At 40.8% G+C, this 24,672-nt stretch overlaps 3 protein-coding genes across 4 annotated transcripts; 2 read left to right on the forward strand and 1 right to left on the reverse strand.

The window, feature by feature from the left end:
• Positions 1-4,918: 4,918 nt before the first annotated feature.
• rtca (RNA 3'-terminal phosphate cyclase) lies at positions 4,919-11,121 on the reverse strand. The gene is made up of 11 exons (XM_017701278.2): positions 10,655-11,121; positions 10,211-10,311; positions 9,434-9,577; positions 8,491-8,614; positions 8,259-8,317; positions 8,018-8,159; positions 7,741-7,862; positions 7,570-7,628; positions 7,005-7,099; positions 6,773-6,877; positions 4,919-6,004 (listed from the first exon to the last, which is right to left on the reverse strand). Exons 1-11 carry the CDS (start codon positions 10,697-10,699, stop codon positions 5,906-5,908), a joined length of 1,095 nt encoding a protein of 364 aa, XP_017556767.1. The 5' UTR covers positions 10,700-11,121; the 3' UTR covers positions 4,919-5,905.
• On the forward strand, positions 9,508-20,258 carry dbt (dihydrolipoamide branched chain transacylase E2). 2 transcript variants are annotated; one of them, XM_017701276.2, is made up of 11 exons: positions 9,508-9,628; positions 13,236-13,359; positions 13,464-13,539; positions 13,718-13,899; positions 14,037-14,158; positions 16,985-17,231; positions 18,070-18,236; positions 18,327-18,404; positions 18,517-18,708; positions 18,912-18,983; positions 19,071-20,258. In XM_017701276.2, exons 2-11 carry the CDS (start codon positions 13,242-13,244, stop codon positions 19,236-19,238), a joined length of 1,422 nt encoding a protein of 473 aa, XP_017556765.1. In that variant the 5' UTR covers positions 9,508-9,628; positions 13,236-13,241; the 3' UTR covers positions 19,239-20,258. The 2 variants fall into 2 exon arrangements, with proteins under 2 accessions (XP_017556765.1, XP_017556763.2); XM_017701274.2 differs by lacking the exon at positions 9,508-9,628 and adding an exon at positions 12,204-12,296.
• A 937-nt stretch (positions 20,259-21,195) lies between these two features.
• Positions 21,196-23,433, forward strand: LOC108429480 (tctex1 domain-containing protein 1-B). The gene is made up of 2 exons (XM_017701236.2): positions 21,196-21,352; positions 22,238-23,433. The coding sequence occupies exons 1-2, from the start codon at positions 21,347-21,349 to the stop codon at positions 22,772-22,774; spliced, it is 543 nt and encodes a 180-aa protein (XP_017556725.1). The 5' UTR covers positions 21,196-21,346; the 3' UTR covers positions 22,775-23,433.
• Positions 23,434-24,672: the final 1,239 nt, after the last annotated feature.

Here is a 24,672-nt window from a genome sequence, read left to right on the forward strand (position 1 = left end):
TATATATATATATATATATATATATATATATACACTCACCAGCCACTATATTAGGTACACCTTGCTAGTAAAAGGTTGGACCCCCTTTTGCCTTCAGAACTGCCTTAATTCTTCAAGGTGTTGGTGAAAGTGTTCCTCAAATGTTCCTCAGAGATGTTGGTTGGTTATTTGAGTTCCTGTTGCCTTTCTATCATCTGGAACCAGTCTGCCCATTCTCCTCTGACCTCTCACAGCAACAAGGCATTTTCGTCCACACAACTGACCGCTCACTGGATATTTCCTCTTTTTCGGACCGTTCTCTGTAAACCCTAGAGATGGTTGTGTGTGAAAATCCCAGTAGATCAGCAATTTCTGAAATACTCAGACCAGCCCGTCTGGCACCAACAACCACGCCACATTCAAAGCCCCTTAAATCCCCTTTCTTCCCCGTTCTGATGCTCGGGCTGCACTTCAGCAAGTTGTCTTGACCACCTCTACATGCATAAATACATTGAGTTGTGGCCAACAATTCTGACTCAGATAGTTTCTTAGTTTCTCTACACCAGAGCATTCCACGCCAAACCATTCTGAATTACCCTGTGTCCATCTTAATGACTGAATTACATACAAATACATTTCCATCATGGAGGCCCTTTAATGTGGAAGGATTCCTGTTCTGCAGCCATCTTTAGTGGTATTTACAAGTCTTTCAGCCTTGCAATGGGCGGTCATTTCCAGATGTGTAGGCCAAGTAAGGCCAAGCAAGGTTTCAAGAATGAGAATTAGTCTTTGTATTCATGTGTTAAGTCTAATTTTTTGAAAACAAAATCAAATTGATTGTACGAGCACCGACAATTCACAGCAACAAGTGTCATTCTATCACACATGCAGGCAACTTGAGTACAGTTATACCCAATGAGAGCCTGTTGTCCCTTATTGGGAACTCCCATTTATGTTTCATAGATAAAATCTGTCCTACCTCCTATTAAGGAGATCCAGACCTTGTGCACAGTTGAGTCTGGCTGGCTCCACTCATTATTCTCCTGGCTTCTCCAGGACACAGTGTCTGACATGCCTTCATGGAAGGTTGGCAGAGCGAAGGTTTTTTTCAGGACCCCTGACTCCTTAGAATGACCAAATCCTTGCTGCGTTATGGGCAATGCTGAGCCTCAACAGTCTGCTGTACAGCGGGTCTGCGGGGACACAGTGTGCCAGTGGAACAGAACAGTGGAGATTTGGCTCATGTGACTCGCTCAGGTTTCCTCACATGGAGCTTACATTACAGCCCCAGCGAGGTGTGACTTTCAGGCTTCTTCAGGTTTCTTCACCAACTAATCAGCCGCCTTCCTGTTTTCGGGTGCAGATATGGCCCAGGATTGATGCTGCTGTGTCCAGCATCTGGCCTCGTCGTGTGAGTGTGATGCTTTCTTTCTAATATCCCTTTAGCTCTTGCTTTGTTTATTGATAATACTCATGCTAGCGAAGATGACTTGATACTGTAAAGCTGTGACATCATGGAAAAGCAGCAGACAAGCCAACCTGTGTCACTGGGGAGGGTGGGGGGAGTCATGTAATGTGGTATTGTGGCAACCCGTTACAGGCTATGAAGGAAACAATAAAGCAGTGCTATAGCAGTGAGTTCTAATGAGGTGGTCAGCCTGTCAGGTTATTTCAGAAGTCCACTTGTGGTGATGTCTGTTGTCTTTACAAGACCAATGACATTTACTACAAACGCAGCCAGTACAAGTCTGACCTTTGCACCTATGTATCAGCTCCTAAATAACAAGAAGATAGCAGGCCACTGTTGGGCCTCTGATGGCAAGGCTAGCGGCCCACTGGCTTTTTGCTCAGTGTTTTCTGGCCAGCCCACTGGGGGTTAAGCAGAGTATTACACAAAATCCCACTTTTCATCACTCATTTTCCACCCACAGTCCAATTTGCTTATATTTCCTGAATTTCTTTTTCTACCTCTGTACAGGTGATTGTTTTAACATTAACAGTGTACACTCACCGGCCACTTTATTAGGTACAATTGCTTGTTAACACAAATAGCTAATCAGCCAATCACACGGCCGCAACTCAATGCATTTAGGCATGTAGAGGTGGTCAAGACAACTTGCTGAAGTGCAGACCGAGCATCAGAACAGGGAAGAAAGGGGATTTAAGGGACTTTGAACGTGGCGTGGCTGTTGGTGCCAGACGGGCTGGTCTGAGTATTTCAGAAATTGCTGATCTACTGGGATTTTCACACACAACCATCTCTAGGGTTTACAGAGAACGGTCCGAAAAAGAGGAAATATCCAGTGAGCGGTCAGTTGTGTGGACGAAAATGCCTTGTTGATGTGAGAGGTCAGAGGAGAATGGGCAGACTGGTTCCAGATGATAGAAAGGCAACAGGAACTCAAATAACCAACCAGAATCTCTGAGGAACGTTTCCAACACCTTGTTGAAAGTCTGCCACAAAGAATTAAAGCAGTTCTGAAGGCAAAAGGGGGTCCAACCTTTTACTAGCAATGTGTACCTAATAAAGTGGACAGTGAGTGTATATGCAGCAGGTTATATAGCTGTAACCAATCTAGCAAAGTGTTTGTAATTGTCTTAGCTGTGCACTTTTAAAATCAGTTAGAAAAGATTATAAAAATGGACAGACCTTGTGTGCGGCACCTAGATGGTCTGAGGGTGGACCAGCAGTGGCACAGGGTCAGTGAGGTGCCAGTCAAGCCAGCGGACCAACATATGCTTGCAATCTGGGGTACAAATGTGGTTGTTGATTGTTCTTTAAGGTTTGTTCTTTAGTTTTGCACTGAAACAAAACCATAGAAGGCCATAGAAGCAATTAGCATAGTGCTAACTGCCTGCCTAACTCATCACAAACTTGTGTCAAAATGTACCGAGTTGCCTCAAACTAGTCTTGCCTTTCGGTTTCGATTGCTGTATGAAGGGGGAGAGCAACTCATTCCATTTTTTTTTGCTAAGAACCACAAAGAATATTTAAGTAAGATCATTTTTACGATCAACTTACACATCTGCTAATGTAGCTAATAAGTAAAGAAGACTGATACCAACACTTAGCCTTGTGCAAAATGCATACACAAACCATCACACATGCAAGGTAATATCGAACAGACTTGTTCACGTGGTTTCCTAACAGTGTTGCCTACAAAAATTGGCCAACATATGCTGAATAGCTAAACAACAAAAAAGTAGGCATATTGAAGCTTTTGTCCATGGCGGTATGTCAGTATCAGAGACCACATAAACAAGTCTATTTGAAATGATATATAACTGAAATGATAATAACACAGTTTAAGACAAATGTGATGATTTAGGCTGAATGTCAAACAGTTCTGGTTAGCTACCTAAGCTAGTAGCTTCAGTGCACTCTTAGCAATAAAAGCAGACTTCAGACACAAAACATGTCTAGGCTGTACTATATTTTTATATTTTTGAACTATATAAAGAGGGGTCGAGTATATTTTCAGGGCAGCCCCTTTAACTGACCTTAAACGGCAAAGTTCCACAGATTTTTTACATTTTCATGTAACATGTAAACAAAGTCATTCAGAGTGGTATGATGAGGAAGTAATAAAGCAGTGAATTACCAGGGTGCTCTAATAAGGTGGTCAGGTTGTCAGCCCACCAGGTTATTTCAGAAGTGCAGCTTCGGGGGTCTAAATGTCAGGATTTCTGTTCTGTCTTTAAGACTAATGACACTGACTGCACAAGCATCAGCTGAGGCCTAGCAAGGTTATCAGCTCCTAGATAGCAAGAAGACAGGTCACTGTTGGCCCACTGATGTCAAAGCTGGCGGCCCCCCTGGCTTTTAGCTCAGCGTACTCAGCTGGCAGCCCACTGGTGGTTAAGCAGAGTATTAAGAGTATTAGATAAAATTCCACTTTTCATCACTCTTGTTCCACCCAGTCCAATTTACTTTTTATATTTTTAACTACATACAAGGAGTTGAGTTGAGAATATTTGATTGGTGTGTGTGTGTGTGTATTATTAATTCATAATGAATAATAAATCTTTACAAACATATTGCTTATAATGACAACTACATGTAAGAAATAAAGTGATAGCAATGACAGAACAGAAATAAACTCCCTAATCCTGCCTAATCTTCGCTCACTGTGCTCAGGTCCCCGCTGCATGTAATAGTAGGTGTATGTTTGTGTTATTTAAAGGGCCACAAGAAAAAGGCAAGGCTGCAGACCATAAGCGATAAAACCCTGTTACATAACCGCCGGTCCAGAATAGTGTCTGCCTTTCAAAACAAAGGCCAGCTGTTTTTCATCCAAACCTACAAGAGCTTATGCGTGATCTGGAAAGTCAGGATTTCTTTTAGGTAACACATTTATAATGGTTTCATGTTTGTAGTACATTCCTCTCACTTTGTGAAAAGCCCAAAGCTGAATGCTCGCCTGGTGTACTTACAGCGGACACTGCAGTGCAATTGTGCTCTAACTGTAATGTTATTTTCTCCATGTCCCCACACTGCTCTTGGGGCACCGGTTCACCCTTTTCAGGGACAGATGTAGAGGACAGCCTGGGACTCTGACATGACAGGACGCTGAATACAGCACATAGGCCGCTCCCACCAGCCCCCACCGAGGATCCTCTCTTGCGAACAATTGCGGATGCACCCTTCCCAGGCCCAAGGGCTCCATGCATATTCATTCATCTCGCATGGGGCTGCCCCATTCTTTTTTTTTTTTTACACCCTATTGTCTGAGCATCTGCTGGGGGTAATTGTATTGGTCCCTGAGCACAAAGGGGAATAGGCCTCAGGCAACAGCCTTAAAGTTGCACTCTTTGCAACTGACACTTGTGAGCCATCCCCACTGTTGGGTAAACTCAGATAACAGTGTATTTTTAACAAACATGGCACTTAAAGGATTTAGTGAGCAAAGCAAGGCCAGGTTGAATGCCAGGCCAGAAGTATGAGCACACCTTCTTCTTAGCACTTTATTGTGATTTGTTTTCTTCCAAAAATATCTTAAAGCAAATAAACAAGAGGCCATTGTCACCTACAGTAAAGCAAAAACAAACAAACAAACAAAAAAAAACATTTGAAAATCCCAGGCTTACCATAATCATTACCTGCAATCCCTTCTCATAAATAACAAGTAGTAAATTAAACCTGCCTGTGGGACTGTTATTTTTAAGGGATTTCAAAACAAGTTTCGGATGTATACCTCCCACCACCTCACAACAGCTCAAATAATGAAGAGGAAGAAAAAAAAAATAAATCGAATAACAAAGCATGATGCCATTCTTTCAATACAACTTAAATAATTTACAAAAAGACAAAGCAGCTATATAGACTCACACTTTTGCTCAGGGACAAGAGAACTTTCCTCCTCCATGTACACATAGTGCACTATATTCAACAGTGACATACATGAATATTACCAATTCCATGCAAATGATTAGGATACTAGCTGTAAACTTGTTTGGATTGTGGTAACAGAGGGATTTTGAGAAACGTTTTTTTAAGGCTTGTGTTGACAGGTGATGGCAAACGGGACAAACTCTCAGAGCCATCAGGCAATAAGAGGATCAAGGTTAAACTGGCTGGTCAAATACCGCAAAGAGTCTAACAAACTATTTTAAATGCAAAAGCTCCAAAGACAACTCTTCGTTACAGTGTAAGGCAATACCCTGAGTAACAAAAGTCATTCGATAAATGAGAAGATATTAAAAAGGGAAAAAAAAGCGTGGAGAAAGTGGACCAACCCAGGGTCAGTTCAAAAACCAATAAATCAAAAATGTTCATTCCGTGCAGAAATGTGAAGAGAACGTCAGGTTGTCCTCAGGCCATCCAGTCAGCTACAGTAGTGTGTTTCTGCTACATGAACCTCCAATTGCCTCCGTTGGGGACTCCCCTTACCTTGGCTGGAGATGGGCCAAGGATCCCCCCCAGCACTTACAGGTTAGAGTTAGTGGCACCAACACCCTGGCACTCAATGATGTAGGTGTCATTATTGGCATGCTCATCATCTGCTTTGCGTATAACAAACTTGGCCTGAAAAGAGAAAACAAGTAAGAGTCTGGAACACAAAATACATTTCACAGCAATTTTACTGACTTTGTTTTGTTAAACCTCCTAGTGATACAAACTAGGGTTGCATGATAGGATTGGAATCCTATCGGTATCGGTAATAGGTACTTAATAGGAACACTGGCATCAAATATGTTTAAAATCAGACATATTTCAAGCCAATACTTGATTTAGGGATTGATGATAAGAAAAAAATATATCATGATACTTAAAGCAATTCAATAGTCAATACGCATCATAATATTTTGATACAGACCAAATCTGACAGTGTTACATTTAAAAATTACTATCATAAACTATGAATTGAACACTTCACAAACCATGCTGCACTAAACCCAATTCATCAGGCCTAATTCTGCTCTCAAGTAATGAAACATGCAGGTCAGTATCGACGATACTCACGATATGCTCAGAAACGACATTATGAAAATTACTCATATTGCCCACCCCTAATCTGATGACAAATACTGCACTTCAGAAGAGCAGAACATGTGGCTTGCGATGGGCTACTGTGCTAAAGCATCTGCATTTTATTCATTTTATTAGTTTGTACACCTACAGAAGTAAAGGTTAAGATGGTAAGAATTTCTGTATTTTATAAATGTTTGTGTGTGATGGAATCAGATATCCGCACCTGCCCACAGTTCTGGTATTGGTGCATCACTAAGACAAGGTGTTTTATTTTATTTATTTTACAACTTAATATCTCTTACCAAAAGTATTTTATGTTACCTTAGTGAGCTGCTCAGCAACATGGATGGCAGTCTGTGTGTGTAGAGTGATGGGGCCGGTGCGCATTCGAGACGTGCCCTTAGCCAAGGCCATGAAAATAATCAGCTATAAAAGAGAACAAAACATTTAACCTCATGACAAAAACAACAAAGCCTATGAGTTGGTGTTGAAGCAGTAACAAACATGTGCAACGTATAAAACTGCTTGATTTCAACTGGTTGTTGGTCCTGACCTGGTCTTGCAAGAACTCGTCTACACAGCCGTTGTGCCGGATGTTCCTCAGGAGCATCTCAGCAGCCTCAATACCCACTTTATCCGCATACACGCCTGAAGAACAGATCAATTAAATCTTTAATTCAACAAATTAAATTTTCAGCATCTGTGCTTATAGTTGATTAACTTTTAGAGAAGACAAAGCCAAAACTTCACTGCTACGGTCACTGTAACAATTTCAAAAATACTACTTAATTTAAAAATCAACCAGGGGAAAAATAATAAGCATGTCACACTTACATTTACGTACAAACCACACAAATAAATTAAGCAGCACTATCGCTGTCTAGATTATCACTCTGTTTATATGGAGTAACACCACCTTATCTGTTCATAATTAATCTCTTATAAGGTCAGTAGACAGAAAACATTTCACTCTACAGTGCTGCCAACTAGTGGCAAAACAGCAAACTGCAGAAATTAGGTAAACTGTGTGCATGTAATGTTACCTCAGGCTGTCAACATTATTAACCAACATGCACTGTGAAAGTCATTCCACCCTAAAATAAGAAGGATGCGCTCACCTTTCTTGCCGAGGGACGAGCCAGCAAATATACAACCGGTAGAGGACTCTGCAACGATTCTGTGCAGAACAAGATACAGAAATCATGCAGCCATAAAATGAATTTAATTTTCAGACTTTTTAACAGAAAATTGGAGGTAAAGCTATTAGTTTGTTTTTCGTTTTAACTCACATAATGCCGTTGCCATTGCCACAGGCCTTGTCCTTCTCTTGCAGAGACTGAATATTGATGTAGAGATCCTTAATCTCCTTTCGGATAGTGCGCACTGCTGCAGTGGACATGTCCTTCGCCAGCTAAAAACAAAATGCCATTCAATCACGATTTATTATTTGTCAAAACAACAAGACATAAATAAAGATACAAATACATTATGGTACAAACTAAGCAAACTTGTTGAAATGTCTTGAAGGTCAAGCTCTAAAGGCAGTCTGGCTTCTGGGAAAAGTACCTTGAAAGGCAGCACGCCAGCCACGAAAGCACGGCCATAGATTTTAGTGATGTTGCCTCTCTCAGTCATGTTGATGGGACTCAGCTCTTTCACTGGGTTTACCTTTACAACCACTTCTCCACCACCCTTTGGGTAATAACCTCTGTGAATAGCCAAAAAACATAAGATAAGATTCAGTTACAAATCGTGCTACCAAGGACAATTAATATTCAATGCAATTTTATCAGAGACAAAGGCTTACCTCATTCTTACATCACAGTCAAACTGCATGCCAAATTTCTCTGCGATGGGTTTAAACACCTATGGAAAATTTGGAAACATGAATTTAAGTACATCATCTAGAGGATTTCACTTACTGTGAAATACAAGTCAAAGATCTTTTCAGACTTGTAGAACAATAAAATCTCACCATGGCTACTTTATTTCATAATTTTATCTGAATTAGTTTTATTTTTTTTTTAAAAAGGTGATACCTTGATTGTGTAATCAATCTGTGGTGCCATCTCTGCATTGGTGCCTCCTTTCAAGCAGAGCTCTGATGAACCATCAGCAAACAAAGCACAGGGAAGTGAGACCTGAAGCAGAAGCCCAACACTCCTACAAAACAGAGAAAATTACCTACGGTTAGTTCATAAGCTAGAATTATTCTTCATTTTCTACCTATTGTTGCTCGTCAGGACTGATTGTAAGACGTTCTGGGAACGGACTGTACAAAGACTTATTAACCTGTGACCTGCATGAAGACAGGACATTATGCCACCTACTCCACACTATCAGACACGTAACCCATCTTCCACTTCCAGTAACTCACAATAGAGAGATACAATCCAACAGTCTTCCAATTTTAATATAATTCAAGGAATCTATACATCATAGGAGATACAGGGCCAGTTTCCATAGCCCCAGATTAGGCCCAAGATACCAAGATGTTCACTACCGCAGGTCCCTCCTTCCTGCTGCTGCGAGACTGTTCAACCAACACTGCTCCCAGTAGACCACACACACATAAAATACACACTTCTATTCAGAATGCAAATATTTTTCATTGCGCAATATGTTCATGAGTGCAATACAGATCATATGCAACTCCTATTTTATTCTTATTCTGTTGTAAATAGTCTAGAGATTAAACTTTTATTATTTATAATGTTTATACTGTTTATACTGTTTCCTGTTTCTATTACTGAGTGCCTTACTCTGCTGCTGCAGTAATACTGTGAATTTGTGTGTGACTAATAAAAGATTATCTTATATTTTTCAAAAAAAAAAAAAAAAAACTAACATCCCCGACTTTGTGATACAGTCTAAGAGGAAGCTGAATCCATGTCTGAGAATCTGACCCCTAAAACTCCATCTTAATTTTCAGCAAAGGTCAGCAAAAAGCACAAATTCTGACACCACGTGCTCCTCACTTACCCCGCGGTGTGGGTGTCCGCAATGTAATTCTCGCCTTTTATTTTCCCAGCAGTCAACGTGATCTCTGAAGAGCCCACCGTTGCTCCCTCCAGATTGCCATCACACATGTCCCTGATCAACTGCAACCCTGACAGATGCTGAGGCCTACCGAGGTGGAGGGAGGGGGGATAACAATGGAGGAAAGAAAAGACAAGCGTGAGTACATGGGGCTCCCAACTGTAGACTTTCCTGTTGATACCAATGTGTTCACAGCATCAAAATCACAATACAAGACCCCTTCAACACAAGCACATTTATTTTCTGACATGAATACAGCAATAACACTCACCGAGACACAACATGGCAAAACCACTTTAAATACATTTGAAATTGCCATTAAAAAAAAAAAAAAAAAAGTTGGAGCAGTGAGTTAGCAGAGTTGGGGTAATCTGGAGTGGTGCTTGCCATGTGCGAGTGCTGGGACTAACAAAGGCCCCTATTCAGCTTCCACTATCCGACTATGTTGGAGCAAATGTAATGTTTTGAAGTGCACTGTGTCAACGTAGGAACAAAGCATGACGCTTTAGGGCCTCATCGACCACCTATGACAGTCTGAAAGCGAACTTGAAGTCGTGTATGGAGGTCAGACTCAGCACAACCAACTTGGCTTTTGTTTGATGGTTCACTGTTGAGTTGGGGAGGGGTGAGAGTGCCTTGAAGAGGATGACTCGGTTGATGCAGTGAAGTCTAACGCCAAGAGCAGCGAAAAGAGGCTTTATGTGGAGTATTTCACGTTACCTCAGCCCTGGTGTGCTTCTGCCTGCCCGGATTTTGCTGATTTTGATAGAGGCGCCCTGGATGCAGCTGAGCGCAGCGGACACCCTCAGGATCTGTCCACCCTGAAAGAGAGAGAGAGGACGGGTGTCTTTCATGCAGCACTCGGGGTGAATTTAAGAGAATTTAAGCGATGTTTAACCAGCTAAAAACGACATTTAAAGAATGTAAGGGGTTAAACGAGGCTAAAGTTGCCTTAATACAGCCTGTTTGTCGAATAAAAAGGCAAAGTAGCGAACGAAGATGAAGTCGGCTCCTTTCACGAATTCTCTCGTAGCACTTTAAACGGTGCAGCAGCTGCATGTTAAGCATGTACGCTTAAGGTGGTAACCCTACGGGACATTTCGGATGAAAAGCCGGCGAAGAGGGAGCCAACTTCAGCCCCCAAAAGTAGCGTTGAACACTCACCCCTTCCATCACACTTCCGTCCATTTCGTACGTTGTTGCGGCCATTTTTGTGGAATCCAGATATAATTTACGACAAAATATCGACGGGTTAAGTAAGAGTGGGAACTCCTGACGGCGGAGGAGGTGGTCAATAAGAGCTGCTGTGCTTTTTGGGGGAAAAAATGCCCCCAGTTTCACTCGCACCTTGGGAATTAGCAAACTAGCTAACGCTGCACCGGCGAGCAGCTCCCAAACAATGCAGGGCAGAGAGCCGAAGCGGCGGACAACTCACTCCACACAGAGCCGGGAGTAGTCCGGAGAACAGTTCCGAGGGTCTAAACTAGCTCTTTAAAACAGGTACGAAATATCTGGGGCGACGTAAAGAGACAAAAATAATTAAATTTCCAACCCGGACGCGACGCAACGCGACTCTCCCCCAACTGCTCTGCAACTAGTCTGGCCAGTCCCACCGTTAGAGCACAAAGGCGCATGCGCAGTTGTAACTCAGTGACGCTATTTGCGCATGGTTAGACTGACGCTCAGAAACAAGCACGGTCACACTTTACTATAGATTTAAAGAGAGATATATATTTTTTAGGTTCGATACAATGCTCGACCACCAGGTTAAAATACGATTTTCAGCATTTTTTGTCAAATGGGAATTCCACCGATTGTTTTTTTTTAAATGTATCCATAATTCAGTGGCTGAGATGTAAACAACGTCTTCCAGATTGATGTGACGTGAAGAAAAACCTGCTAACTCAGATTTCCTCACAGCAGTGGTGGTAGGAACCAGGGGTCCCAATGTTTACAACACAAATATAGCCATTTTATTTACCATCCAAAACCATCAGCGAACCTCCACGGGTCTTTTGTCATGCTGATGATGGTAAAATAATGGTCAATCTGGAAAATTACTTTTCTTTGGACCTCAGAACACCATTCAGCTTTCCCTATACCATGAATGGTTTAAAAAAATGATCAAAACAGTAATCAGTCGATGTCAGTATCTCAGATATCAGGCGGTGTCATTCAATTCCGTTTATTCGGTTCATTTTTATTCCGTTCCATAAAATAAGTTAGTTATGTCTGGTGGTAAGATAATAAGATAACATGCCCTTATTGTCATTACACAGCGCACAACGAAATTGAGCAGCAATCCAACGGCACTTTCTACATAGCTACAAAACAACTAAACATAAGGCTAAAGTATATGAAGCGCAGATTTAAGGGAAAAAAGTATAAAAAGTCTTAAATATAAAAAGGAAAAAGGACAATAAGGTGAAATGTGAATTAAATGGCTGTGATATATTGAATAAAATGGATAGAAATCGACAAAGCAGCGCCGTGTCATACAAAGAAACAGCCGCAATGAAAGTTAAGATCATCCAACAGCTGCTCCTGCGGTTGTTGTTCTAACGTCTTTTTTATTCTGTGGACGCTGATCTGAAGTCAGTTTTGCGCTCGCTCTCACAGCGCTGTCGTGGGGAAAGTGGACACTCCGGGCCGACTCCAGATCAGCGGAACAAACTCGCAGCCTGATTGGTCAGTAAATCGGGGCGTGATCATTTCGTCACACGCACGTATTAGAATTCTTAAGGAGAAGAGAAACATGGCGGCGCTCACGACCGTAAGAGGCTCGCTCCCGGTTCTTAGACGCCTGGTGGGTTTTGCACGGCTTTTTCTAACACAGTTTGCAGGTGGACAAAGCTAACAGAACCGGACCATGTTTATGACTTACGGGTTTAATAGAAGAACGAGTCTTGACGAGTTTAGGCCAAGTGCATTATCGGGCGAGCTAGCGGACTCTTAGCCGGGCGGACAGAGAGAGCTGCAGTGGTGGAGACTCGAAATGAACAACAAAACGGTGTAAAACACTGGCCAGCATATCAGTGGAAGCCCTTTCCCAGAATTAAACAAATCCAGGACCTAAGTACTGCTTTTACATTGTTAAGTGAATTGCTGTGCCACTATTTTGAGATGTTAAACTATAAATTTGTGATCTCGTGATCATCTTGAGAAATTTCCTTCTTACTTTTTCATATTTCACTCTTTTTTTATGTGAAGCATTTTTAGTGTGCACACTTATTGATGCTCATACGTGTAGTGTAGTGGATAACACCTCTGCCTTCTGTGCTGTAGGCCCACCCTACACTATACCAATAAGAGTCCTTGGGCAAGACTCCTAACACCACCTTCGCCTGCCTGTGTATAATCATCAAATTGGATAAGAGCGCCTGCCAAATGCCGTAAATGTAAATGAACATTTATAAAATGTTGAAGCTTGGACTGAGTCTATGTAGGTTACTGTTAAGGAGAACTATCACATTTATTTCAAAACATTTGATTGCAATCACCCTTTCTATTGAGGGATGTGGTAGAGAGTGGCTGATAAGTTGTGTAGAAGCAGTCAGTAATGATGTACCTATGAAGTGCACTTTATGGTAAGTGTACCTAAGAAAAAGGCCAATAAATAAACCTTATATATTCTGGTAGCTCAGTATATAAGCGCTACTTGTCATTGCCAGGTGAATCACTACTCTGCTTTCTGTGAGTTGAACTGTATCTGTCTGTGTTTTTGTTTCTTGTGCACTGCTTGCAGGTCTCTATGCAATGTCTGCACAAGTTCTGCTCCTCCAAGGTTCTGAAAGCACCTTTTGTATGTGCACCTTACTCCTATTCCACCACTCTTTTGCAACAGCATAGATTTTTCAGAACTAGTTATGGTAAGTTTGAGCTTTCTATTCATGAAGCACTGTAACTGTTATTACATAACTTCTGCATCACAGTGCATTATTTATTTTTGCAACTTTGTTAATGTCCAATACAGCTGCAGCAGGACCCATTTTGCCATTCAAACTGTCAGATATTGGAGAGGGGATCATGGAGGTGACCGTTAAGGAATGGTAAGTTCCTTAAAAAATGATATCAGGTTTTAAATAATTAGCAGGACACCATGAAGCTTTAAACACAAATGAGGAAACATTGAACAGAGACAGTAGAGGATTCTAGAAAGAAAAGTTATGTTGTGTGAGTTGAGTCAGATCTGACTTTTAATTTCAGTTTATCTTTTCTCTTCGCAAGGTATGTGAAAGTAGGAGACCGAGTATCTCAGTTTGACAGCATCTGTGAAGTACAGAGTGACAAAGCTTCTGTTACAATCACCAGCCGCTATGACGGAGTCATCCGCAAACTCTACTATGATGTTGATTCCATTGCATTTGTGGGCACACCGCTGGTTGATATCGAGACTGATGGAGGCCAGGGTAAGTACCCATATGAAAAATGTGCTCATTTGTGAAAATGAGGATTAAAGATAGCACTAAGGGGAGTACACAGTGTTGAGATTTATCCTGCCCTTGTAAACACTACATGCCATTTATTCAGTACTATTGTCTGGTAGCTCCAGAGGAGGATGTGATGGAAACACCAGCTCTATCTCAGGAGGAACACACCCACCAGCATATAAGAGGCCACAAGACACAAGCCACCCCAGCAGTGCGTCGCCTAGCCATGGAGAACAATGTAAGTGACTGTCAATCTCATTACATAGTAGGGCTGGTAATCACTAGAGGCCTCATGAAAGGACTTATCACACTACTTGATCCACAGTTTGAGTTTATTGATATTTTGTGATATGCTAAGTGTTGTGATTTACATTTTGCCTTCAAATTATACATCCAAAACAAAACCTTCTTGGTCTCACCAGAAGGACATCGTATGGACTAATAAATTCATGCATTTTCACATTATATTCCAATGCTTATATGTGTGTTACTGTGCTTGGACAATGGATTTAGACAATCAGTTATTGTCTGCATAATTATTGTAATAAACAAGATCATTGTGATCCAAATTCAGTATGTGCTATAAACCATATTATTACCAACAGGGCTAGCTACTAATATTACATAATAGTTTATTACATAATAACCGTTTTCTGTAGGGTCAGGCAATATGACAATATTGCTGTTGTCAGGAGAAAACCTTATATCTCCAAAACGGTAACTTTACAGGAGAAGGAAAAAACCTGCTGTAGTTTTAATGTAAGTCAATGGAACCAGACGTCTTTCTAAGTCATTTTGGGCCGTTTCTTTTGGTCCATTCATCATGAAATTTACACACAATGTAAAGAACAACAGGTCCTTTGGCATTCTGTCAAAAACTGAAAAATATATAAAAGATATGAGGTTTTCTTCCAAATGCAATACTGTGTGCTCTACAATACATTACATATTTTCTGTATCATCAGCACTGACCAGCAATGTTTTTCATTATAAAGAGAGCAAAATTAGTCTTCGTTTAACTGGGTTTATTGCCGCACAGTATGCAAATAAAATGTAAACAAAATTAAAATGAAGCACTACTGTTTCTTTTTTTCTGTTTTAACTGATCAGATGTTTGAAAAAATAAATATTGCGACATATTGTGTATCATGAAAATTTCTTGAAGTATCACAATATTTGATTTTTGGATTATCGCCCACCTTTAGTATTCCTCCATTTAGCATTAACATGATGAGCATCTAGTGCTTCTCTGTGTTGGCATCCTTCATCTGCACAAGCTTGTCCATTTTACTGTGTACCAGACAGCAGATCTCATGCACTGAGGTTTCTTTAATTCTTTGGCAGACTGCAATCTGCATTATAATCTCTCCACATGCCATCCGAACCACGTGTGTTTGGAGGTAATTAGTTGATGTTCTGTAATTCTATAATAGCCTGATTGTTCAGCTTATTTCTGTGCTCCATGATGCTTTGAGTGACTCATGGACAGAATGTGTGGCAAAGCTTAAACAAACAATATGTTAAATGCTTATAACTTATAACGTCTTCATTGTGTTTACACTGAGAGTTGGGTGGAAAATCCATACAGCAATGACATTACAAATCAATGTCTATTGTAGAAATCTGGCTATGACGGTGCTCCCCATATGTTCAACTTGGTTTGTTAATGTCAAGCTAGCAGGGTTAGTTCGGCACTATATTGATTTTTGTTGTCAGCTCTAGTTTAAATAAAGACATTTTAAGCTCATATCAGGCCTGTAATTAACATTCTACTTTTTTAGGTCTCAGTAACTAACTTTAAGTAACTCTTTAAAGGCTTTAACTTGAAGTCTGTCTTTTATTATTGTAGCACTGGCCTGCTACCTGATTAGCTTTGTGTTGATCGACTCTGCCTACTCTAGTGAGAGCAGAGAATAGAGGGAGTCTATTTGCAGCAACCAGTGATGTTCATGTTGGAAGTCTGTTGTCTGGCTGCATTGTAAGGTCACAGATTTTCACTTGGCTATAGTGACATTTTGTCCCAGAATGCCACAGAGACATTTAAAGGGACAAAACGATGACTCTTGTGTGTGTGTGTGTGTGTGTGTGTGTGTGTGTGTGTGTGTGTATATAAGTGTACAGTACCATAAATTAGAATCAATGTACAAAGGGTTATGGTTTAAAAAAAAAAAAAAGAGAAGCAATAATAAAAAAAATCACATTACATGAAAGTAGGAAAGAGAAAATTTGCATAATTGAGGCACTTAAATTCTCATAATAATAATAATAATAATAATAATAGTAATAATAATAATATCAATCATCTTAATACACATTCCAATTATAAAGTGATAAAACAGCATTAAATAACCCCCATGTACCGACACTGTCTTGTTACACAAAATATTACGGTACTGTTTTTTTTTTGTTTTTTTTTCTCCCACAGACAGAAATAGATAAAAACTCATTCCAGTTCAAACGCACTATGAATATGTGGCAATATATCAACACTGTATGTTTACGTCTTGCGACAGAAGGGTTTTCTAAAGGTTTTATTGTTTGATCCCAGTCCCAGATTGCCTGCCAAAGATAAATGAAGAGAGTGGAGATTCTCAGCATGGGATGCTTGTGAGCTGGTGATGTAATTAGAAGCTGATGACTTTACTACAAGCCCAGAACTTGCTGGGCTCAACAGGGACAATAAAACGACAATAAAAGGAGGTCATGATTGATGACTGTTAGCCAAAGTTTGCTTTGTGGGTGCAGGGGAAGGCTTCTGTCCCTTCCTGGGAAGAACGAAAATAAAATTGTCTGTTAAATCCTGACACCCTCACATAGTTCTCCAGAGTGGAGTTGTTTCCATAGTCACTGGTGGGGGGGGCAGGGCAGAGAACCGAATGAACTGAGATTCAAGGAGAGCCTGAGACTGATAAGACTTCTCGACAGTATGATTTTATTATGAGATTTTTTTCACTGACCTTGTTTGTAGCCTTGGTGACTTGCAGGAAAGTCATTGTGTTTAACCTCATTTCAGAATTGTGTGCTTTATGTACAGTGAGTGAGTGTGTGACTCCTCTCTTATTAGATCAAGCTAAGTGAAGTGGTTGGGTCTGGAAAGGATGGGCGCATTTTAAAAGAAGACATCCTGAATTTCATAGCTAAGCAGACAGGAGCCATCCTGCCTCCAAGCCCCTTCCAGGAGATCCAGCCTCCTCCTCCTGCACCAGCAGCAGCAGCCAAACCCCAAGAGAAGAAACCTCCTCCAAGCATTCCTACACCCATCGCACCGAGGCCTGTATTCACGGGCAAAGACCGAACTGAGCCTCTTAAAGGTGAGAATGATGGTGGAGAACAAAAATATAAGGATGCACTGAAATTTCAGCCAAGAATGGTCAGAAAGGCCTTTTTTGGTTTTGGGTTGAAATATTTAACAGAAATAGGCCTCAAAATCTAACGCTTTACTGATATTAGTGATAATTGGAAATTTCTGAAACTGGTCATTTCAAACTGTTTGAGCAGCAGTTTGAATTGAATTGAAATGTCGGCGTCATAGGACTATTTCACAGTTTCTGTGAGGGATGATAGTAAAGCATTTGTAATTACTGTTTATGAATAGTATCAAGATCAAGTATAACACTCGATTCCATGGGTGAGACTTGATTCCACTTGAAAACATGTTTTGCTTGATGCACAGAATAGAGCAAATGTATAACAACCATAATGGAATTTGGTTGAAGTTCTTTTTGATGGCACATTTGATTTTGTAGGATCATACTGTAGCCTACATACTGTAATAGTTACATTTACTTTATGCCAACTGCTTTCATTTATTGAGCCCTGTTTGTGCTTTTGAATGGACCTCCTTTATATTAACATTGTTTACTTACACTTAAGTAATTTTTATGTTTCACTCAAAAGCATAAATAAAAAGGAAAAATAACCCAATTTTTTGTTTTTTGTGTCCAAATTTTTGATTTTAGCCAACAGTTTAAAATTTGGTGCATCACTCCTAAAATAATGTAGTTTGAAATAGCTGACTTAATTTACATCTACAGCTTTTAGCAGATTCTCTTTTGTAGAGCAGCTGCTTGTGGAAGTCCAATGTATCCTCATGCCATTGCATTTTTAAGATTGTTTTACCGTCTTCACTTCTCTAACATTTTAAAATAGGTTTTCAGAAGGCCATGGTAAAAACCATGACGGCAGCTCTGAAGATACCACACTTTGGCTACAAGGATGAAGTGGACCTAACGCAGTTGGTGCGCCTTCGCTCAGAGCTTAAGGGAGTGGCTGAGTCACGAGGAGTGAGACTCAGCTACATGCCATTCTTCATCAAGGTAACAACATTTTGCTTAGGAGTTCTAACCTGGGTGAATAAAATGCAGTAAGTTGTGCTGAAATGTCTAACAGTTCTGTTTTACAAAAAGGCAGCTTCTCTTGGCCTCCTCCATTTTCCGGTCCTGAATGCCTCTGTGGACGAAGCGTGCCAGAACATTACCTACAAGGTTGGCTCACATTTGAACATCCACCTCACTGATGCGTTAAATTAAAGAGAAATTTTATGTTAATCTTTGTTTTTTGGCTCTGTTTTTAAAAAATGTTTTATTCTTTACTCAGGCTGCTCATAATATTGGCCTGGCCATGGACACTCCGCAGGGCCTGCTGGTGCCCAATGTGAAGAATGTACAGATGCTCAGTGTTTTCGAGATAGCTGTGGAGCTCAATCGGCTGCAGACTTCAGGAGCGTCTGGGCAGCTCGGCACGGCGGATCTCACCGGGGGAACGTTCACACTCTCCAACATCGGCTCAGTGAGTGCGCCTGAGTGGAAATTTGTTGTTGACTCTACCCAAATATGAAAAAATTCTTCCTGAAACTGACCCATGAAAGTGTGAAGAATTCCTATTGATAGTTTAAATATATTTAGCTCAAGATTAATTATGTCTAAAAAATGTGGTTTTTAACACAACTAACCTAGCCTGCACCATTTAATGTTCCAATCCTTTCATTTCAGATTGGCGGTACCTATGCAAAGCCTGTGGTCCTGCTGCCTGAGGTTGCAATTGGTGCTCTCGGAAAGCTTCAGGTTTGTGGCACTCATCATAGTGAGGTTAAACCATTACAGTCTATCGTTACCATTTTAAAGCAATGTGGTTTGCTTTATTCCTGCCAGGTATTACCTCGGTTCAACGCAAAGGACGAAGTTGTGAAAGCACATATCATGAACGTGAGCTGGTCTGCAGATCACAGAATAATCGACGGAGCCACCATGTGTCGATTCTCCAATTTGTGGAAGTCCTATCTGGAGAATCCTGCCTCCATGGTCCTGGACCTGAAATAAGGAGGTGGCGTATTGGAAAGCACATCCAGCTGTGTGAATCACTGGACTGGAGACTGACTTGCATTCTTGTGGTTGTCTCTCTGATTGTTACTGAGCTCCTCTTGTTACAGGCCATCCATGTTTATGGTTTCTCATCACATGGATGGTTGCACATGCCAAGGACACTAACTCCCTCCCAGCTGTGAAGCTAATACCACATCAGTAGTCTCATATGGGTCACTGGTTGCACATGCCCTGATCTGCACACATGTGGTGGGAGGCAAACAGCACAAGACTACCATCATTTTCCGTTATGTTGTGCTTTTTCTGTGTCTGTGTAAACAGGATGTATGTGTGTTGCTACAGGTTAAGACCCAGCCCCTTTCTCCTTCAGCCTTAACGAGGTAGGATAGTTATAAGTAAGATCACCTGTTTTGATTGTGAATGTGGGGTTAATGAGCTCAGTGTAGCTGTAGGTGGGCTGACGTCCATCTCCTGATCATTTTTCAACACTTTCTTGAACTTGAAAGAGCAAAAATAGTGTCACTTTCCCTGAAACAGCATTATTGCACAAAAGGCTTTAGAGTGTGTACATTATGGGATGTGGGGCAGTGAACAAAATCTCATGTATCTGTTATCCAGGCACTAACTGTGTTTCTGTAACATTTTAACTGCTTTTCTATTTGTCGGATAATGTTTTTAAAGATGAAATCTCAAATTTGGGGTGCTATATGTAGTTTTAGAATGGGTTGGTCATGTGGGTGTATTGTACTGTATATTTTATCATTGAAAAATACAGGCATATGTATGACAGCACAATTTATCCGTTAGGGGTTTAATTTTATTTGGATTTTGAGCCGGAAAGGTAATAAATTATGCCATTATCAAGTGGCAACTGATTTATGTGAATCTGCTTTTCATTTGACCCTTAATGTTTGTTTTAATAAGCCTTTCTTACTATATATAGTCAAGTTTCTGTATAATTAAATCATGGCTGAAGTCAGGACTCTGTGCAGGCCAGTAAAGTTCTTCCACACCGAACTTGCGCATCCGTGTCTTTATGGACCTTGCTTTGTGCACTGGTGCGCAGTCATGTTGGAACAGGAAGGGGCCGTCCCCAAACTGTTCTCACAAAATTGGGAGCATGAAATTGTCCAAAATCTCTTGGTGCTGAAGCATTAAGAGTTCCTTTCACTGGAACTAAGGGGCTGAGCCCAACTCCTGAAAAACAACCCCGCACCATAATCCCCCCTCCACCAAACACTTGGCACAATGACAAGTACCGTTCTCCTGGCAACCACCAAACCCAGACTCGTCAATTGGATTGCCAGACGGAGAAGCGTGATTGGTCACTCCAGAGAACACATCTCCACTGCTCTAGAGTCCAGTGGTGGTGCTTTACACCACTGCATTCGACACTTTGCATTGCGCTTGGTGATGTAAGGCTTGGATGCCACTGCTCGGCCTTGGAAACCCATTCCATGAAGCTCTCTACGCTGTTCTTGAACTAATCTGAAGGCCACATGAAGTTTGGAGGTCTGTAGTGATTGACTCTGCAGAAAGTTGGCGACCTCTGCACACTATGTCCCTCAGCGTCCGCTGACCCTGCTCTGTCATTTTATGTGGCTGAGTTGCTGTCGTTCCCAATCGCTTCCACTTTGTTATAATCCCACTGACAGTTGACTGTAGAATATTTAGTAGTGAGGAAATTTCACGACTGGACTTGTTCCACAGGAGGCGTCACGGTATCACGCTGGAATTCACTGAGCTCCTGAGTGACCCATTCTTTCACTAATGTCTGTAGAAGCAGTCTGCAGGCCTAGGGGCTTGGTTTTATACACCTGTGGCCATGGAAGTGATTGGAACACCTGAATTCAGTGATTTGGATGAGTGAGTGAATACTGATGGAAATATAGTGTAAGCGGAAATGTGAAGGAAAAAATGGTGGAGTTTGCCTTTAAAAGTGATCACCCAGTATAGGAGGTGGAGCTAATGAGACCAAAACCTGGGCTCTTGGTCACTCTACAGCCCATATCTGCTCTAGCAGAGCTCCTACACTTTCTCAATACAGGCTCTCGAGGCAGGAGGATTATATCAGACAGGTGTTCTGCTAAATGTGAAAGGAAGACATGTTGGTATGTTGGTTTTTATACTTTTACAACAATTATTACAAATTATGTATGATGTTTCTTCCATTATGATGTTTTCTAAGGGTATTCTTAGTTATGCAGAAGTAAAACTAGACTGCTGTAAACGTAACCTGAACAGAAATGCAGCAGATAAAAAATCTTTATTAAACTTTTTAGTACAACCAGCATCTATCAGCACAGGAACTGATGTTGGGCTCTAATTTTCCTGTGTTTGGCAAAATGCTAAAGCTCATTTAACAGAACAGAACGGAATTAAACCCGAAGGGAGGACAAAAATACACCATTGAAAAAAGATTGCTCATCAAGGGTTCTTCTGTAAAGAGACTGGTTCTGCTTAGAACTGTGAGTTCTGTATAAAACCGTTTCATGATTGGTTCTTTGCATGGTGAAGCTCTTGGATTGAAGGAGAATGTGTTGTATATGGTTCTATATGGAACCTTTTTGGGGGAAATGGTTCTATATAGCACCAAAAGGGTTCTGCTATCGTCGCTATCGTTGTACAACGTTCTCCATCATTCTGAAGACCCATTTAAACAGTTACTTATAGAACTCAAGGTTCTAAAGAGAACCGTTCCCTTCACTAAATATCCCTTAAAGATCCCCCTACTTTAAGAGGGCAGTTAAAAAAGTAGAAATTCGCTAATTGGCCAGCTTTTTATTCGAATTTCCCGTTCCACCTTAAATGGTGCGGCAGCTACATTAGCTGCTGCACCATTTAATGTAGCGGTTGTACCATTTAAGGTGGATCGGGGAATTGGAATAAGAAGCCAATTTAAACCTCATAATATCATCAAAATACTTAATTTCATATATTTTTAAGTACATGAAGTTTGTAATATGCCTTATTTCTGATGTTTGGTGGGTGCACAGCCCCGTAGCTCCGTCACGTGCTCAGACAGAAGGGGATTTGGCCGTGAGAGTCAGAAGTCCAGAGTGACCATTAAGGCTGAAAATGACTCCAAGCAACAAAGGAACAGGACAAAGAAGAACGCAGGGGCAGTAAAGACAGAAGAGTCCATCCCCTGGACACGGTCCATCACCATCCACCCCGGAGAGAGCGCGTGGCGTCCGTATCAAACAGCTCCACACCGGCGCTTCCCCAACGAGCTCGTACGCTCGGTCATGAAGAGCACAGTGGACGCGAGGCTCGGCTGCCTGGAGTACACCGCCAGCTGCTCGGCAGTAGCCACAGAGCTGTCCGACAGCATTAAAGACGCAGCCAAACGTCTCTCATACGAGCGATATAAACTCATTTCCTACGTGGCCATCGGGCAGCTCCGAGACTCTGACGTCACATGCTCAAGCAGGGGGGTCTGGTGTCCAGCAGCGGACACTTTCACTGAATACGTCTTCAAAAACGAGCACCTTTTTGCCCTCTGTATACTTTTTGCTGTGTACCAGGAATAGGCTTTAAAGGGGAAGTCCACTGATTTTTCAAAATTTCTGGGTATGAAATGCTTCAGTCTAGAATTATTCACAGTGGTGGTGATAGGAACCAGACGTCCACCTCTAAAAGCTCCCTCACTAAAAGTTCCTACATGAATTGGTTGTGATGCTTAAGACACTGCTTCATTATAGTTTTGTGGTAAAATGATCTGAAACATATTTTAATCAATTTATTTTAAGGGAGAACTCTCCTGATTTTTCATTAATCCTACATTATTAAACGGTTGAGATGTAAACAAAGTCATTCGGAGCGGTTTGATGTGAAAAGCTCCATTGAGGAAAAACTTGCTGAGTCAGAACTGTTCACTATGGTGGTGATAGGAACCAGACGTCTGAAGCATTTAATGCCTCTAAAAGCCCCATCACAGAATGTTATGACTTGAAATTGTTATGCATACTCAGCCTGATGTCTGAGACATTGTTTATGGTAGTTTTATGATAAAATTGTGGCCTAAAATGTACTTTAATCAATTTATTTTAATCAATATTTTATAAATAAATATTTTTAATCTATTCTTGGTGGAGGGATTAGGCAAGTTGACACCCCAAAAAACCTTTTTCAGATTTTTTACTGTTTTACCATCATCAGCATTACATATAAAACCTCAAACAGTCGTGTAGGTTTTCTGGTGGTTTTGGACAGTAAATAAAGTGTCTATATTTCTACTGTAGACATGGCGACCCCTGGTTCCCATCACCAACCCTCTGAATGAATGTTTGAATCTCACGGATGGAATTGTTCTGAAATTTTGAGAAATTGGTGGAATTCCCCTTAAATCTATGCACGGTCAAGGTAAAATAGTCCCCAAACAAAGTTTTCAGTTTCTCTGCTATTAAACCATTTCACACCAAACCACTCTGAATGACTTTGTTAATGACTCAATGAATTGAAAAATTAGTGGCATTACCCTTTAAATGTGCAGCATCTTAATTTAAGCAACTCGGTTTGAACAACGAAAATGCTATTAAGACTAGTACAAACATAAAATTTGACATAAAAACTTAATTCTAATTCATATTTTACTACTAAGTAGGTATTTTAGCATGTAAGATTTCTGTTCTCACTCTTATGAATGCACCCCTGCTGTCGGACCAAAACCTTTTATCTCAATTTTTGGTGTTTTTCAGTTTTTGTCATCATTTGAAAATGCCTGTTGTCTTTTACATTGTGTCTAAATTTCATGATGAATGGACCAAAAGAAACAGCCCAAAATTACTTGGAGAAAAGTCGGGTTCCATCGACTTACATTAAAAATGAAGTATGTTTTTTCCTCCTCCTGTAAAGTCATTTTGGAGATACGAGGTTGTGCTCCTTTTTTTCCAATTATTTTTTTATTGGGAATAATGAATGTTTTATTTATAGTGCGTTATTCACATTGGCATTTTGAAAGCTGGTAAATAAAAATGTTTGAAGCCCAATAAAACTCAGTGTTCATGTACATTTTTCCCTGAACGTCCTGATCCTCTGAATTAAGGAGTTGAAATACAAACAATGCCACATAAAAGCTAACAGCAAGCTTGCACTTTTACATTCGCATGAGAGTAAAGCTGACATTAAACTGAAGCGGACATCTCTGTTCCCAGAGCCCTGTGTTCAGCTCTTTACATTATGCTTCAATAGCAGGCCAGGATGCAAGTTAGCGAAGAAAAAATTAGATTATAAATCTGGAGTATATGGGATTCCCCAAAGGGGATCTGGTGATGGCAAGCTGACAAGAGCTATAAACAGTACTGAAGGGCAGGTTCTGTCATTGAGAATGTGCCTAAAGAGTGCAGTGTTTCGCGAAGTGCGCCAGCTTTGGTAATGTTTTGCAATGTTATTAATAATCTGTTCAAACAAAAAGGATGAATAAAATAAA

The sequence above is a fragment of the Pygocentrus nattereri genome, chromosome 15 (genome assembly GCF_015220715.1).
Source record: "Pygocentrus nattereri isolate fPygNat1 chromosome 15, fPygNat1.pri, whole genome shotgun sequence".
In the NCBI taxonomy this organism is placed as follows: domain Eukaryota; kingdom Metazoa; phylum Chordata; class Actinopteri; order Characiformes; family Serrasalmidae; genus Pygocentrus; species Pygocentrus nattereri.